The 17,569-nt window shown below is 42.3% G+C and overlaps 1 protein-coding gene across 1 annotated transcript in view; it reads right to left on the bottom strand.

The window, feature by feature from the left end:
• Positions 1-17,569, bottom strand: part of SEL1L3 (SEL1L family member 3) — a 390,847-nt gene that overhangs the window by 188,706 nt on the left and 184,572 nt on the right. Inside the window, exons 6-10 of the mRNA XM_069202147.1 lie at positions 17,272-17,330; positions 14,396-14,528; positions 6,930-7,062; positions 6,403-6,546; positions 4,993-5,204 (exon numbers count right to left, since the gene is read on the bottom strand). Of these exons, the coding sequence (XP_069058248.1) occupies positions 4,993-5,204; positions 6,403-6,546; positions 6,930-7,062; positions 14,396-14,528; positions 17,272-17,330 (681 nt within the window). The remainder of the gene's footprint in view (positions 1-4,992; positions 5,205-6,402; positions 6,547-6,929; positions 7,063-14,395; positions 14,529-17,271; positions 17,331-17,569) is intronic.

Genomic DNA, 17,569 nt, shown 5'->3' with positions numbered 1-17,569 from the left:
TATTGTTTTTACTATTATTGCTAGCTGTGGATGCCACCTATACCTGTCCCTGACAAAATATTTTCTGAAAGTATTTACCAAAATGTTTTAGGGATTTTTTATAATCTGGATTTCTGGTCTTTTAGACACAATGGCCCTCTCTACTACCATATTTTTTTTCTTTACCCCTTAAAGCTTGGCCCTGTTTTGATTATTTTTGCCACACATTGAATGTGGTCATTTTCCTCGCCTGGTAGTCTGTTATTTAGGTCTGGGTACAGAAAGTTTTAGCTCTGTCTGTTGGGTCTGCTAGACCTCATGTCACCACACAACACACACAACGTACACACCACACACCACCCCACACAACATACATATAAAGAAAGGGGCTTTAAAGTAGGACCACTGGAAATATGCGATTATGTAGCTGCAATATTTTTGCATAATTATATATTTTCCACACATGCCATATAATCTATCCTCTGCTGCATAATCTGCAGATTTTAACAAAAAAGAAAGTTTGAAAAATGCCGCAACGTGTTCCTGCATGGTGGAAGGCCCTTTTCAAAGATGCATTGGTCACCTTTCTGTTGCTTACCACTATATTTAGGTTTTGAACCGGTACTAATGAGGCACAATCAATGCCCAGACAGTATTACCAAGTTAAAAATGTTAAAATAATGAATTAATACTAATACAAAATGTGCTGCATTATGCTGCATATTTTGCTTTTTTTTGGTGCATAATTTACTCAACCCTGTCACATAATTTGGCCCTTTCCTGCCGCATAATTCCAACAGCCCTGTATTAAACTATATCCTCACTGTGTTGCCTGTCACATTTGAGGCCAGCCTATAGCATATTGCGGATGTTATTTACGTTTTTTCCAGTTGCATGTTTGAATAGCCTCCTTCTCTGAGGCATGCAACGCAGAGCAAGAGATCACAAATTATGTACCTGCAAGCAGGAGTTCCCTATGAAATTCAACAACTTTCCCACCTCCTTGATATCTGGGCATTGGGAAAGTGTTGATTTCTCACTCATGTATGTGGCTGCCTGGTGCTTCAACACTGCATCTCGCATTCTGGTTTCTCTTGGGTCCTCTTCCCTCCAGAGCTAGTGAATAGAACAGGACACTCCCCCTGCCCTAGACCCATGCTTCTTCGCATTCTTACAAGGAAAACGTATCAGCTTGAAATTGGCACTGAGTGATAAATGCTGTGGATACCTATGTGTACAACTATTTGCATACATAGAGTAATAAGTATTGCACATCACGTAACACTATTTAATGGAGCCCGATGTTAAAAACTAAATGGAATGATTACAGCCTGGACAAAATAGTTCCAGTGGATTAAACCCAGATCTTTGTGACTGGAGGTGAATGTTTGCATTGTTCAGCATTCCTTCCATCATCTGTTTTTTTTGCTTTTGTCGACCTAAGTGGGAAGGCATGCCAAGACATGGGTCCCTTGCTCACTGCATCACTGGTTTCAAGCTAGTTTGCCTGATGAAGAGTGATACCCTGTCACCGGTCCTAGGATTCTTGTTTCCGTTCCAGAGTGGACCCGGCCTGGCAGTTCAGGCTGGACTGTTCACATGGGGACCAGGGTCAAGGCTGATTTTCATATGGCTGGGTCCAAACTGGGGTGGCGTTGTGGGCAGAAAAACAATGGGTTAAACCCAGATCTTTGTGACTGGGGGGTGAATGTTTGCATTGTTCAGCGCTCCACCCATCACCTGTTCTTTTTTGCAATATTTATAATGGCATTATATTTTTCTGCAAATACAAGGACAATGAAGGGACAATGAAGTAGAATACAGAGCAGGTGTGCAAAACTAGTGCACATGATATCCACAATAAGGAAAATATTGTGGCTTATGTTAACTGAGATTAGCCCACAACAATGAGAATCGCACGATCACACACAACAGAAAGACTCTGCACCAATTTACAGAGTAAGAAGCAAAACCGGATTTAGCTCAGATTTTTGCAGCTCAAATCTCATGCAATATTTTACGTCACTCCATTCATTTTATTTTGAAGAGGGCGGAGAAGGGAACACTGATTAATCTGTTCCAGGCTGATGCAAACTGCATTGTGTCTTTTCATACCTCAAGGTGTTGTGTTCTGTCAACTTAAAACCACTTTGAAAGAATTTGAAAAGGGGCACTCTTCAGCTGCTCGATGTTCTCTTCACTTCCCTTCAAGAACATATCAAACAAATGTTTTAAGGCTGACCACAGTATGTCACAGATAAGGAAGCCAGGCATGCACTTGTGCGGATCTCTCTAGTCTGAATGCCACCAAACTGTCCCCACTGTAACTCGCAGTCAGAACCTGGACAAGCTAGTGATTCTGAAGAACCAGCACCACTTGGGTGGTGTTAGTCACTTTTCAGACTGCCCCCTGCTTGACACAGCTCCAGTCTTGTTGTTCTTTTCAATATTCTGCTTGCTTTCTCGTGAACAGCAACCCCTCATGTAAATAATAACCATACACTTAATAACCAAACATTTAAATTCATAATAAATATGAATTCAATGTATTTCCTTATATAGCGTGTGCTACCTCAATCTAGTATTTTCACAGCCCTGCAGATAGAAGTATTACCCCACATATGCTCCTCCTCCTCATAGTTCTTACCTTTGAGGCTGTTCGCCTCCAATAGGGATCACACACACAAGCATGTGTGAAAATGAAAATAAATGTTCCAATTGCCTAATAGACCCTCCCACCCTACTCACTTCCACTCTCCGTGCCTGCTCGCTGGATCGCATATACGCTAGCATGGAAAGATGATGGTACCTTGAGTGTTGGTTCCTGACCAGCTATAGTGCTTGTGGTTTTTCTGTGCAATTTGGGTCCCTACATTTCAGGTACCATAACTGGGGTGGGGAGCCTGATTTCAGGGGAAGGCTCGAGCTGAGTACCACTCCTGAGGACCAGGTACATCATGGTGGTGATGCCAGATTGGTTGAGTGCACTTCATGTCAGGTAAACACTGGGCTTATAATTTGCACTAATCTTCTTAGCAACAAGATTGAAGTCACTCAGCAACTATAAAAGCAAGGAAATTGATAAATCTAGTGCATCATGTATTTCATAATAGAGGGGGGCACCTTGGGGCAGCCTCAGCAGCAGGAAGACCATTCTCCAGGTCTGAATTAAAGACCATGATAGAGGAGCCAGTCATCTCTGCATTAACTCTATTAAATGCCAAGTGCTTAAAAATACTGCACGACAAAAGGGAGGATTCAGAGCCTCCCTACAGGGGAAATAATTTTCAGGTATGTCTCTAAATCGTCACTGTAGAAGGTCTAGGAAACATGCTAGCACCTAAAGTATAGCTCTAAACAGACAACATATGGGTGAAAATATTTAGGGAGAAGACTGTACTTGATAGTTAGTGTTGTGAATCTTACTGATAGGTCAGCTAGACAGGAGGTCCTTTTAAATATAATTCAGCTTTTCCTTCATTATGGAGATTTCTTTCAGTAGAAGCCATCAAAGGGATGCTTCTCTGTATTTATTTGAATGGTTTCTGGTGAGACATTACTGAGTTTTCCTAGAGGCTCCTTCTTTCAAGTAGTTGATTCAAATACGCAATGGGTATTACACTAAAGCCACTGAGAAAGAGCCTTGGAAAATTAGGTACCCTTGAATAGCAGCTTTCTTGCCAGGGGTCTCCTGTGGCCCCATGAGCCTTGTGTGATGGAATACATCTATATATATTTGTCACAGCACCATGTGATGGGATCCTAAATGATCTTCAACAAATCTCTCATGAAGTTTCAATATGTGAATCTATGATATGAACATATTCCACAATCCAAAGCTCACAGTATTAGCTCCACATCATGCCTGTCCAATATACATACTCAATAGACAAGGTATAATGTTAGATTTGCCTGTTTTTTGCACTGTAAGATTGTTTCTCTATTTCTCGAAGTAACAGGGACTACTCAGGTCTGTAGACAATCCTTTTACCAGAAAGGAGTTCAAGCTTATCCATTCCTTGGCAGATGGGTAGCAATGCAACATTAATCAGTGCAAGTGCATTTCAAGTATTCAAAAATCCAACAAGTCAGGATGGGAGAGGTTAACTCTTCTCTAAGAGGTTGCAGGGTAGAGCCGGCCTTGGCTGGCTCCCTAAATGTATTGTATGAAGGCTGTGTTGTACACAACACCAGGGGCAGTATTATACATTGTTCTCTGGAGGCGCAACAGGAATGTGCCCTTGCTTTGTGCTCCCCCAGAGCACAACTGTATTACAGAAGGGGCTGCAGACATGTGTGTGCCTTCTGTATTACTGATAGCACTGGCACACATGTAGGGCTATCATAAAAGGGAGCTCTCTCATTTGCATGGGGGCGTGGCTCCATGCAAGTGCAGGAATCACTTTGCTTCTGCACCCAGACCATACTATGGATGGGGCACAGAGGCAAAAATGCCTTTAAAGGTGGTGCATGTTCAGTGCACCTCCTAAAGGCAGCCCTGTGGGGGAGGAAAAGAAGAAAGAGAGTTATATGGACCTGCAAATTACCCTGCAAGTGGGTGTAACACTCCCACACCTGCCTCTCTCCCCAGTGCAGACAGCATGATTTGAAGCAGCCACTCCATGTTTCAGTTAAATGCACTGCACCCAGGGTAGTGTGGGTTCACGGCTGCCATTCTGCATTACAGGGTGCACTTTCCCTGTTGGCACCTGATGCACCTTTTGAAAGGTGCGGCGTGGCACAACCGGGGAAAGTGCAGCAAATAAATATTAGGGGCTCAGATAGGCACATTTCCCATGGGTGAATTATAAAGGAATTTCTCTAGTATTCCATTCAGAAGATGGCAATGGGAAAGGACTGTCCTATTGGTGAGCACACTGCCACCCACGTTTGTTTCATTACTTGTGATGAGTAGTGCAATGCAATGCAGAAAATGTTATAACTAGAATGCCCTACCTGAAATATATTTAGAAGCTAACTTAAATCAATTTCTGATCTTTGACAATGTAATACCTTCATAGAATCAACAGACATGCTTAGTCCAGTTTCATACATGACTGCAAGCAAGTGTGATGCTTTATGGTATCCACAGCAGCTGGAATCCTCAAGGGCAGGAATAGAGGAGGTCAAATACTCCAAACCATCCAAGCGTGATAATTTCTTAGAGGTATACTTAAACATCCTCTCGCCTATTTCTCGTACCATATCCAGGGGATTCTCTGATACTAAAATGAAACAAGGTTTAATTAGAAAATACTGTTTGTTTGACAGAAATATTTATATATGTATTTATTTAGTAATTAAATACATAGCATTTTCACCAGAAATATGTACATAGCACATCAGCACAATCAGGTATATAATAATCAACATTGTTTGGCGAGGTGTAAAGCAAAGCACTACTTTTTCTTATTGGTGAATAGTTCTGGTTTTTTCTACACACTTTATGTAGTGTTTTGTCTGGAAGAAGCCAGGGTTGTGGGTGAGCATGGGATCAATGATAGAGGTGTGATGGAGATTTCACTGCTGTGGATTAGGTAGATGGAACAGAGAGATTTATGAAGAGGCCCTTATGGTTTCCAGTGCACCTGAGTGTGTATTTTCCACAAGGGAGACTTAGGAAAGGCAAGGGAATTGAAAGCTGCAGAAAGCGAGGTTCTGTGCCAGGGTGTAGTGGGACTGCCTCACTGCGCTATGGGGCCTTGAAAGCAAAAGTGAGGCGTTTTAGGATGATTTTGTTCCCCGCCATTATCCATCACTCTAGACTATGATCATCAGAAGGGGGAGTGTGTCAGTACCGGTGAAACAATGTTTCTGGTAGAAAAGTTGATTACCATGCCCCAGGGTGCCAGGTAGTAATGTGAAAGGCAAACTAGGTAGCTGTTGTGAATGTCTAGTTTGCTACTAGTGTATTGAACAGAGTGCTTGTGGGCTAGGATTAAAGGAGGGGTGGGTTTTCCATTTCTAAATACCAGGCATCTGGCTGCAGTGGCAGTTGAGGAAATGAAGGATCTGATGTGCAAAGATGAGCTGAAAAGTGCATTCGAATTCTAGTTGAATGGGAATACATGCTGGTGTTGTGAAAGAAGAAGATGGGATCAGAGAGGACACAGAGCACAGTGGACAAGGGGGAATATAGACTCTCAGTTTTAGCAGAGTTGAACATGAAAGATCATAGAGTCATCCAGTGTGGGTCTGTGTTCCGCAACTGAAGGTCAAACGAAAAAGTGGGAATACAGAAAAGCTCTGGGTACCATCAGCGTAGAGGCAGTAGGGAAAAGGAGGAGAGGATGTTTCTTGGAGAAGTGGCATAGAATGGTGTATAGGCAAAAGTGGAGAAACGAAAGACAGGTAATTGTAGAACACCAAGGACAGGGACGTTAGTGAAGATTTAGAGGTGCAGAGAATATGAATCATGTTTACCAAGAGCTTTTTCCAAATCAATCTCATGCAGAAGGTTTAACAAGTTACTATATTTTTCTGCCAGTTGTTTCCCCCATGGAAAGCCAGGACACACAGGCTTCTCTCCATATCGGCGGTCCAGCTCAGAATAGTAGTCAAGTGTGCCTTTTGAGAGAAAAAATATTCAGAGTCAATTAGCTCCATCAAATCCAATGAGAATGAACTGGGGAAAAAATGATTCTTCCAAACAGCCAAGGGAAACTTTACGTCAGATATTCATTTTTTGTATCTTGTTTTTATCCTTAAGTTTATTCTTTCACAATCATCTATCATTCATGTATTCATACATCACAGGGCAATCCAGTGCCCTATTAGTAAGAGTAGCTAGCTACCTAGTGCCACGATTAGGACAATTCATGTACTTCATATTCACTGTGTTACACCATGGTTCTAGAGAAACCATGCCCTACCCCCAGATGCTGCGACCATTCTAATTATCTCTTTGTGGTCACTACAAAAGCAAAAAAGAGCCTTAGTCAAATACATACTTTCGGCTTCTGGAGTTCTTCCTTGCTGTAGAACATTGATATACAAGTAGACAATATCTTGAATACTGGAGCATCTTTTATAGTATAGAGATATCCTCTCAGCAATTTCTCTTCCAAAATGGGGATTATTAATCTATGAAAATAAAATAAGCAAATGGGAAAAAGAGATGCAGTTAAAGAACAACTAATTTAAAGTTTAAGAGGTTAATCAAGTTAGACAACATTGTTATCATGCATAATTAATGATTGATCGAATACAAGGTAGAGCAAAGAATAGGCTCACTAACCATGAAATAACTTCCTGGTGCAAGTCAGAGACCATCTGACCTATTGGTTCAATGATAAAGGCGGTCATTCTGACCCTGGCGGTCAAAGACCGCCAGGGCGGAGGACCGCGGGAGCACCGCCGACAGGCCGGCGGTGCTCCAATGGGGATTCCGACCGCGGCGGTAAAGCCGCGGTCGGACCGGCAACACTGGCGGGCTCCCGCCAGTGTACCGCCGCCCCATTGAATCCTCCAAGGCGGCGCAGCTTGCTGCGCCGCCGAGGGGATTCCGACCCCCCCTACCGCCATCCAGATCCCGGCGGTCCGACTGCCGGGATCCGGATGGCGGTAGGGGGGGTCGCGGGGCCCCTGGGGGCCCCTGCAGTGCCCATGCCACTGGCATGGGCATTGCAGGGGCCCCCGTAAGAGGGCCCCTAAATGTATTTCACTGTCTGCTGCGCAGACAGTGAAATACGCGACGGGTGCAACTGCACCCGTCGCACAGCTTCCACTCCGCCGGCTCGATTCCGAGCCGGCTTCATCGTGGAAGCCTCTTTCCCGCTGGGCTGGCGGGCGGCCTGAAGGCGACCGCCCGCCAGCCCAGCGGGAAAGTCAGAATTACCGCTGTGGTCTTTCGACCGCGGAACGGTAACCTGACGGCGGGACATTGGCGGGCGGCATCCGCCGCCCGCCAAGGTCAGAATGAGGGCCAAAGTGTCTTAACCATTGATAATGGTTTCTACTCATATCCTTGGAGAAAATATCTTGACTCAAACATGAATGGAAAGCCTGCTGATGTTAATGCTCTTCTTTTTAGTAGTATTATAGTTATTAGCAATATCTATTTTTAAAGGGGATGAATTTAACTAAATGCCATAAGCTAGAAAATGACAATTGTCAGTTACTGGATAACACAGTGGTTAACGTATAGTGCTATTTACTAAGTTGAGATAAAGGGTGTGCGAAGCCACAGTTAACTGAAGAAGATTATGTGAAATATCAGTTGGGAATATCAAGATCTCACAAAACATTTAAATAAGTTTGAATTATTGAGAAGATAAAAGATCCATAGTTAAATATGAGGTCCATAAAAAAATATAAAATATTATAGAGGAATAGATTCAAAAACTAAAATGAAGTCTGAGTAAGCCTATGCATCATGATTAGTGGGAAAGATCTTACTAATGAAGGACCAATATTGAGATATGCAGGTTTCAGGCACTCATTTAAGTTCAGACTAGGTTGATATTGGCATATCTGAAGAACAGAAGCCTGGTGGATAGCTGATGGACACTTCTGGTTTGTGGGAGGGGCTTTTGGGAGATACTAACTAAACAACATCAGTGCAGACATTGGTTCAGTGCCTAGCAACATGTCTCACTTGTTTTGACTCCTTTGCTAATGGGAAGCTCATCACTCAGCTTTCTGTACCCTTCTCTTTGCTGTTTTGATGACATTGGTTTCTTGCCCTTCTGTACCCTTTGCCCTTTTCCTCTGCACTGTGTCCCACTTACATTCTTAATCCTGGTCTGCTTGCTTCACTTTTCTTGTGTTTGCTGCTCTACAACAGTTGCTAACTCTCGGCAGCAACTATACTGGTGTGTTATATCTTTCAACCGCAACATTGCATGCATGGTTGCTCTCCAAAGCCGCCTCACACCATCTCAGTAGTCAAAGAGCCTTTCCTAAGCCATTCAGCTCTAGGCATGATCCCTGGTAGGAGTTTAGCATGTCATAGTGTTTCCTCTCAGGGACAAATTGAGGGCCTGATTTAGAACTCAGCAAACAGGTTACGACATCAAAACTGTGACAGATATCCCGTCTGCCCAAAGCTAAATGCCATAATCTTTTATGGGATTTAGATTTCGGTGGATGGGATATATATGTCAACATTGTGACAGAGTAACCCATCCGCCGAGTTCTAAATCATGCCCCAAGTATTAAGATGCCATTCAAATTATATATGCTACAGATTGTATATGTCTGACCTATTAGTTGAAGGGGCCCACTCAAATAATAAACACAATCACTTTCAGGGTAAACCACAAAAATTACTAAATAAATCTGTGTTTAACCCTCTGGTAGCCCGGCACAAAAGCAGTCAGGCTTAGCTTAAAGGCAATGTGCAAAGCATTTATGCAGCACTCCAACAGTAATAAAGTCAAAAAACAACACAAAAAAAAATCTCAAACCAACTGAAAAACAGAGTAAAATTTAATAATTAAAATTACACCAAAAACAAAAAAATTCAAATCAGTAAAACCAGAGATATGAGTTTTAAAACTTTTACGACAAAAAGCATAAAGTGCACCTTGTGGTTATCTGGAATCAGGGGAAAAGCCACAAGTTGGAGCCAAGTGCACTGGAGCGCATTTTGGATGCAAGGCCCAGGTTCATCCACCTGAAGAGTTACCTTCTTATGTCCATACAAGAAACTGCTGTTCTCATTGGCAGGGGCGGCAAGAGGTCATTATAGGCGTGAGGAGCAGGTCGAGCATCATGGACTGTCACTGTTTTGGTGTGAAGAGCCAGTCGTTCCTGGAGCTTCTCGTCAGGGTGAGGGGACCAAAGTGGACTATGGGCGCATAGTGTGGATCCTGTTGAAGGGTCTTGTTGGCGGTGAATGTGGACTGTAGCTGTCGGCGCAAAGAGCAGGTCCCACTGCAGCTTTGAATTGGCAGTTAGCAGAGGTGGTCAATTCTTGGTGCAAACAGGCCACTTCACTGTTGTGAGGAGCCCAAACATCTATATCTTCACCTTTCCTTCAAGTGGAGTACACTCTGATGTCAGCCAAGGGTCTGGAACCTGGGGAGATACAGACGCCAGCAGCAGGGCTCAGGCAGGTCCAGCCTGGAAGCTTGTGTACCTGTAGGTCACACCAGCTGATTGACTTTTTGAGTCACTTCTGGGGAGCTTGGATTTAAGTAAGGCAAGCAGGTCCATTCTACCTTCAGTAAACAACAGGGCAGTCCTTCCTTCTGACTCTTTCACAGGTCCAGGGGTGTTCAGATGACGGATTCTGAAGAAGCCTATTTTATACCTGGTATCAGCCTTTGTGTAGGAATTCCGTACACCTGGTTCTGATCAGTTCTCCCCCTAGATTTGGCTCAAAACTGTGTAGGGTGACAGAGGAATGGGCAGGCCTGGTGTCATGTTCCTTTGTGTGTGTTGCAGGCAGGGTCCTTTGGTGTGTCATCAGGGCAGGAAATAACTCTTGCCTAGCCATCCTTCCAGGTAGATCCACTCACCTCACTCCTAGGCCTCTTTTATCCTCTTGTCTGGAAATAATACACAACTCACAACAGGAGAGCAGTTCACAGATATTTGATCCTGAACACAGACAGAGAGGCACATTTGGTGAAGGACAGAAAAATGCCAACTTTCGAAAAGTGGCATTTTCAGAATAGTAACTGAAAAGCAGACTTTACCATTTCAGAGTATTTTAAATCAAAATTAATTTGGGTGTAAACAACATTTCTGTGTCTATTCTCAAAGTGAAGTTATAACTTCCTAGGCGTAATTAGGTAACCCAGTGTTAGTCCATAGGAGAGACAGTCTTATAACAGCAAAAAAGCAAGTTGTTCAATGAAAGGATATGTAAAACTTAAACCCACATGTCCCACTTCTTATATATCATAGATCCTGCCTTATGAGCCTTGAGCCTCTAAATCCTAACTTAGGAGTGACATAAGTATTAAAAACAAAGGTTTAGACCTTGCAAACGTTTTATTTTGTCAGGTCGAAATGGCTAACCTGCACTGCAGGCTGTTATGGCAGACCTGAGACATGTTTTACAAGCTACTTTAAGGGGCGGCACAATGAATGCTGCAGCCGACTAGTAGAATTTAATTTACAGACCTTGGGTACATGCAGTACCATATACTAGGTAATTACAAGTACATTAAATGTACAAAATGTACCAAATTGGAATAGGCCAATTTGACCATGTTTAAGTGAGAGAGCACACCCACGCTTAGCACAGGTAAAGTGCACACATTCCTAATGCCAACAAAAACAAATTCAGCAAAAAAAAAGGAATTAAGCACAAACTCTGAGTGAATACCACTCCAAGAATAGTGGGTCTAGCAGTGTTGCATTGCACATGTCTTACTGCGTATTTTATTACTCTTTTATTCAAGACATCGGTTCAGTGGTTCCGAGATGATCATGGTTGCTATGTGCGCCATTCAGAACCAGTGTCTCCATGTCATTTTGCTTTCCCCATTTTTCACTGGGATCCTAACCTACATAATATTGAGTACCTGGGTTGGAACAGAAGAATCAGAAATCTAGTTCAACTGTGAAGGTAGATTTTGTAACTGATACTTCAATGCTAGCCATATTTCAGTTTAGTTTAGATTTCCTCAGGTTTGTCATGTGCTCCTTGAAAACGCCTCAAATCGTATGCTGCAATATAGTTCATTAAATTGATTTTATCTTTTGCCCACGACATAGACCACATCACATACAGATCACACAATGAGAGGGAAGAACCAACAAAGCCCATGGATCTGTAATGAACACTATGACAGTGCATATTTAAACCTTTTTATCATGTGCTTGCCTGCAGACTTTTTATCTATTTCTATTAGAAACTGTGAAGTTTAGACACACACAGAAGTGTTAGCATTTTGTCCGCCTCCTATGTACGCTAACATATTTTCATTGTTTATGTTATTGTCCCTGACATGTTGACATGGTAATATGTTTGCTTACTGTGAAGGCTAAGATAGCTACATGTGAATTGAGATGATGCATTTATTGCCACACTTATTTTGTCTTATAAGGAATTTAGGGGGTAATTTTGACCCTGGTGGTAAAAACCGCCTGCCGCTGCGGTGACGGCTGTCAAAAGACCGTTGCCGCGGCTATCAGCCACCCACCCTATTATGACCACAGCCAGATTTTTGCCAGAAGCATGGCGGAAATCTGGCTGTGGCCATGCCCGCGCTTGGCGGTAAGTTGCCGCTGCTGCCAGCAGCATCATGACCCAGGATACGGCCTGGTGGTGTTCTGCTGGCGGACACTGCTGCTGGCAGCAGCGCCCCATCCCGTCTCCTGCCTGAGAACCTCCTCACAACAGGTAAGTCGGGTGCTCCGACACGGGAGGGGGTGGGGGTGTTGTGTGTGTGTGGGTGTGTGTGTATGTATGTCTGTGCGTGCATGAATGCGGGTGCGTGCTGCGTGGTGTATGTGTGTGCATGTATGGATGTGTGAGTGCGTGTATGTTCTGTTGTGTGAATGCGTGTGCCTGTATGTATGTTATTGTGTGTGTATGTGTGTGTGAATGGATGTCTGTGTGCGTGGATGAATGTGGTAATGAGTGTGTGAATGCATGTGTGCGTGTGTGAATGAAGGTGCCATGAATGAAATGGGGTCTGGAGAGGGAGGGGCTGGAGGAAGGGGCGGGGAAGACCCCTATCAGTGACAGGGAAGGAATTCCCTGTCACTGATAGTGCCTACTGCCATGGTTTTCATGGTGGTACGGTTACCAGGAAAACCATGTCGGTAGACCAGGTCATAACCCCGGAGGTGGGCTAGTAACGGCCGCCGGCTGCCGGGCTGCAGACTGAAGTCTCCAGCCCGGCAGTCGTTACTGCCGTGGCGGGCGGTGTCGTACATTGGGGGTTTCAATCAATCAGGAATTTGTAAAGTGCACTACTCACCCGTGAGGGTCTCAAGGCGCTTGAGCCAAACCACCAATGTCTTAATATGGAGAAAAGTACCACCAGCCTGTTGGCATTACTTTCCTCCATATTAACGCTGTCCGCCAGGGTCGTAATGAGGGCTTAGTGTCATCAATTGTGCAGACATGACATAAATTGGCAAGTAGTAATTATCCACAATCAATAGAAAATTGCAGAAAATTATATATAACTATGCAATATGCATCTCACACTTCAAAAATTGTCTGAATGGTCCGTTCAGGTAAAAACTGAGCTTGAAAATGTAATCTTGAGTTGATTTCCAATTGCTCACAATCAAGATACTGCCATTCGCATTTGGATCAGTAGCTTAGCATTCAAAAATTATCTGAACCATCGGTTTAGGTAAAAATTAGACTTGAAATCTTTGTTGACCGCCCACTGTAAGGCACTATCACTTGCGTTCAACACACTGCAGTCCTCATTCAGATGTGTAATTTCACACTCAGAAATTAACCAAGTGTTAAAACTTGTGTTAAAACATCTCCATGAAATTATGGAATGTGGCATACTGGTGCAGTCTTGGCAATTTTGAGGAAATTTTGTTGCACAAAATCACCAAAATTATACCAATACCTCTGACGTAATTAAAACACCACAAAAACAATTATTACAAACAGAAGGAGATGTCCAATGCAATATTATTTTCCTCCTACATAATTAAGTAGGAAACTCCTATTTTCTGTAGGCCTGTCATCTGTGGTTTCTGCATTTTGGATCTCATGTTAATTGAATCTGTTCATTAAAAATGGGGGCTCTTGTAGTGAAAGGGCTGCTTTTGCAGGGCAGCAGTTACATAACCTTTCAAAGACTGAGGTCCCCACCCAGGGGAGGGTAACATGTGCAGCATGGTAGGTGGTTGGCTGTCCATGGGTGGTGGGGTGTAGGGCCTAGAAAGGTCTGACTGCTGCAGTCAATGTCATTTAAGATGTTCCACCTACAAAGGTAATCAAAGGAACACTTTTTATTATCAGTGATCTCTTTGTGAAGCTCCTACCAATAGCTGTTCTCTGTAGTACAAACTGAAAAACAAGCCTAGCACAATCTTTTGATCTAGTGTCCACTCAGTGTCTCATAATCTCTTTACTGGCTTCAAGTAGGCCAGAGTAAAGCCTGTTCCTTTCGGTTCCTGGTATAAAAATATGGAACATCTTACGTATGATATTAGTAGGATAAGCAACTTTCTGGCAATGAGATCCACTCTGAAGACCTAACTATACTAAGGACATTTTTGTTCTTCCATCTGCTCTGAGGCTATTGTTCTTTTAGTATAGACTTGCCACAAAGCATGCAAATGACTTTCCAGTACAATTATGGGAAATATATGAATTGTCGAGTATTCATTCCATATTAAAAGAAAAGATGCAATTATCCTTTAAAACAGACAGCTTCTTACTTTCAGATCAGTGTCACACATGTACACTGGTATATGAAATCAGATTGTACCTTCATTTTATCAGAGTACTGAAAGCCATACTACTCAAATATGAACTTACCTCTTGTGTGCCCAGTGCTCGGAGACGATAATACTTGACAGGACCAAAGAATCCTTGGATACCAGGCACGTACTTGCTGCCACCAAGAACACAGAATCCTGAAGTGTCATTGTGATATACATCCTCCGCAAAGCTAAAAACATAAACATTATTTAATCCTTATATATTTTATAAGCAGCATATTAAAGTGCGCACTATGCAACTAAAAACATTACAATATTACCAATTAAAATACAGTTGAAATACATTTCTAAAATAAATTGTGTATGAAGGAGCATAGTACTTCCATCAGAAAACCAAATCAAGTAACGAGAATCTATTCCTGCTCGGAAATCTAGCAGTGGCAGTCCAGTGCCCTGAAAACTGGATACCTGGGGCAAATAGCCATTGCCTGTATTTGCTTTTTTGGCATGTACTTCCGGTTCTGAGCCAGCTCAGTCAATGTGTGGAGGTTTCTTTCATGAACTGGTAACTGGAGTGGGAAAGTAGTCTAAAACCTGATACAAAAAAGTATGTAGCATATTCAGTAGAGAGAGGTATTGTTAACGCAGAAGTTATTAATGAAATTATTAATGAATATTCATGTATTCTGAGTGTCGAATTAACATAGAAAATGTATTAACTTACGGAAAAATAATGCACGCGTTTAAAGGTGGCTTATTAATATGAAATGTTGAGCTTGTGTTTGAATAATGAAGTAGTATGTCATATTGAGGGTTGTGTATTATGTGTTAGGTTTATTAATTGTAGGCCTTAACTTAGCGAGGTCTTGGCCTAGTTGCACGACCTCATGTTAAGCTGAATTTCTAAAACGACTTAGAAAATGTATGCTTAGAGAATTAAATAGTGATTTTCCACTGTGCTGACCTAATGCTCATTATTCAAAGTCTTTCTCATAAGAACTGCTTGCTAGGAGATGATGTACTTGCTAATGAAACAATTTTTAATGTAAAGTGTGTGAGACTGACTTTCTCAAGAGAAGACAGTGAACACACTGAATGGAGTATAAGCTGCAACAATATTGTTACCTGATAAGCACAAATGAAGAGAACGGAAGAACAGGAGCCAATCGTCGACATGTGAACCATGTAGAAGAAGAACCTTAGATTAAGGGTTTCAGTTTCATTGGACTAACTGCAAACATGTGATTCCCTGACCAATGAGGGTGTGGGAAGTAGTTTTAGGAAATCTAACTTAGCCAGACTGCACTGAGAAGAGGATACCATCTGCCCATTTTCTATAATGCCATAAGGCCATTACTTTCTTGATTGTCTTGATAAGAGACATGCTTAACTTTACTGCTTGAAGAGAGTTTGCTTTCTCTGAACTTTGATGCTGAATCCTGATGCCCCGCTGACAAGACTGATGTCCTGATGATGAAGACTATCTTAGCTTGCCGATCAAATTGAGGAGAGGTATACCATCACTAATTGTTTGCATGAAGCCCAAACATGCTATTCTAATCTGGTATAGTTAGGGTTCTCACTGATGAAATTCGCTACATATAATAACAGTTGATGTCTTTTCTTTGCTGAAATCGAAATGTATGTAATATCGATTGCGTAGTTATTCTTGCTATTAATTTGTACTTTAACCTTAGAATGTGTAGTAGCTCAAGCTTTGATTAGATTGAGATCATTTTGCTGCTTTGGACAGCCAGTGTTGTTTTTGTATGGTTATCATTTGATTTGAGATTAAGGGCCAGATGTAGGAAACATTTTGCATGGTGCAAACTGCGAAAATCACAGTTTGCACCATGCAAAATGCTCACTGCGATGCACATTCACATTTTGCGAGTCGGTACCGAAATGTGAATGCGACTCGCAAATAGGAAGGGGTGTCCTCTTCCTCTTTGCGACTCGCAATGCGATGCTAAATTGCTTTGTGACCGCGAACGCGGTCGCAAAGCAATTCGCAGTTACCACCAGTGTTACACTGGTGGTAACCCATTCGCAAAAGGGAAGGGGTCCCCAGGGGACCCCTTCCCCTTTGTGAATGTTGCCAAAAATGTTTTTTTCAGAGCAGGCAGTGGTCCAATGGAACAATGGACCACTGCCTACTCTGAAAAAACGAAACCAAATGGTTTTGTTATTTTTTTTGTATTGCAACTCGTTTTCCTTTAAGGAAAACGGGCTGCAATACAAAAAAAACAGCTTTATTTAAAAGGCAGTCACAGACATGGAGGTCTGCTGTCTTCAGCAGGCCACGATCCCTGTGAGTGCAGGGACTCGCTATGGGGTCGCAAAATGCGACCCACCTCATTAATATTAATGAGGTCGGTCTTTGCGACCCCATCGCACCGACTCGCAATTTCCGAATCGTAAATGCAGAAATTGCTACATCTGGCCCTAAGTTACATAGCATTAGCATTGTTAATATAGGGAAATAAATATGCTAACTTTTACATGGTGTGGTTATTCATGACTTCAAGGTCAATTGTGTGACAATTACTGACAATTACTGACTCCCATTGATTAATTATGTTACTGATTGTTATTGGTTATTGATCTGTGTGCATGTACGAGATATATGGTGGGAAAACCTCAAATTGAGTCAAAAGATTAATCTACCTATTCGCGTCTCCTTGTAAGTTTACTTATTAAGGTCTGACATGCTAACAGCATTATTTCAGCAATTGGCATAGGCATATTTGAAGCCAAACTCCAGTGCTGGAGGGTGAGCACAAAATGCAGCTCATCTAAGACACATTATAGTTTCAGTGTTTTGTCCTTCATTGATAGGACATTTCTCTAAAGTGACCGTTTAAATAAATATTGTTCTTGAGGGTTTGGGCTACAACATTACTGTAGCCCTGGGAATGTGTGTTGCGTGTATTAATTCATATGTACAACAGAGGAACTGATGATTTTTCTTACCTGAACACTTGGTGTTGTCTGTGTTCCAAACGCTCCCCGCCATGAGTCATTACTGTAAGCTGAACAAAATCCAATTAACATATTAACATATCTCAAGTACAATGTAAGGAAAGGGGACAAAAAACTGAGGAAACATAATTTTCGCATTTACTCTCAGATGTTTCCGATTTTGATTAATGAAAGTCTCATGGTTATTTATTTTTTCACCCAGACCCTTAGTTGTTTTGTAGAATGCGCGGTCTACGGTCTGTTAGAACTTTAATGGAAACGAAAAGTCCACCTTTGATCACATTTTATC

Source organism: Pleurodeles waltl, chromosome 1_2, assembly GCF_031143425.1.
Source record: "Pleurodeles waltl isolate 20211129_DDA chromosome 1_2, aPleWal1.hap1.20221129, whole genome shotgun sequence".
NCBI classification, from domain to species: domain Eukaryota; kingdom Metazoa; phylum Chordata; class Amphibia; order Caudata; family Salamandridae; genus Pleurodeles; species Pleurodeles waltl.
Note: the sequence above shows the minus strand (reverse complement) of the source record. Positions and strands in the feature narration are given on the sequence as shown.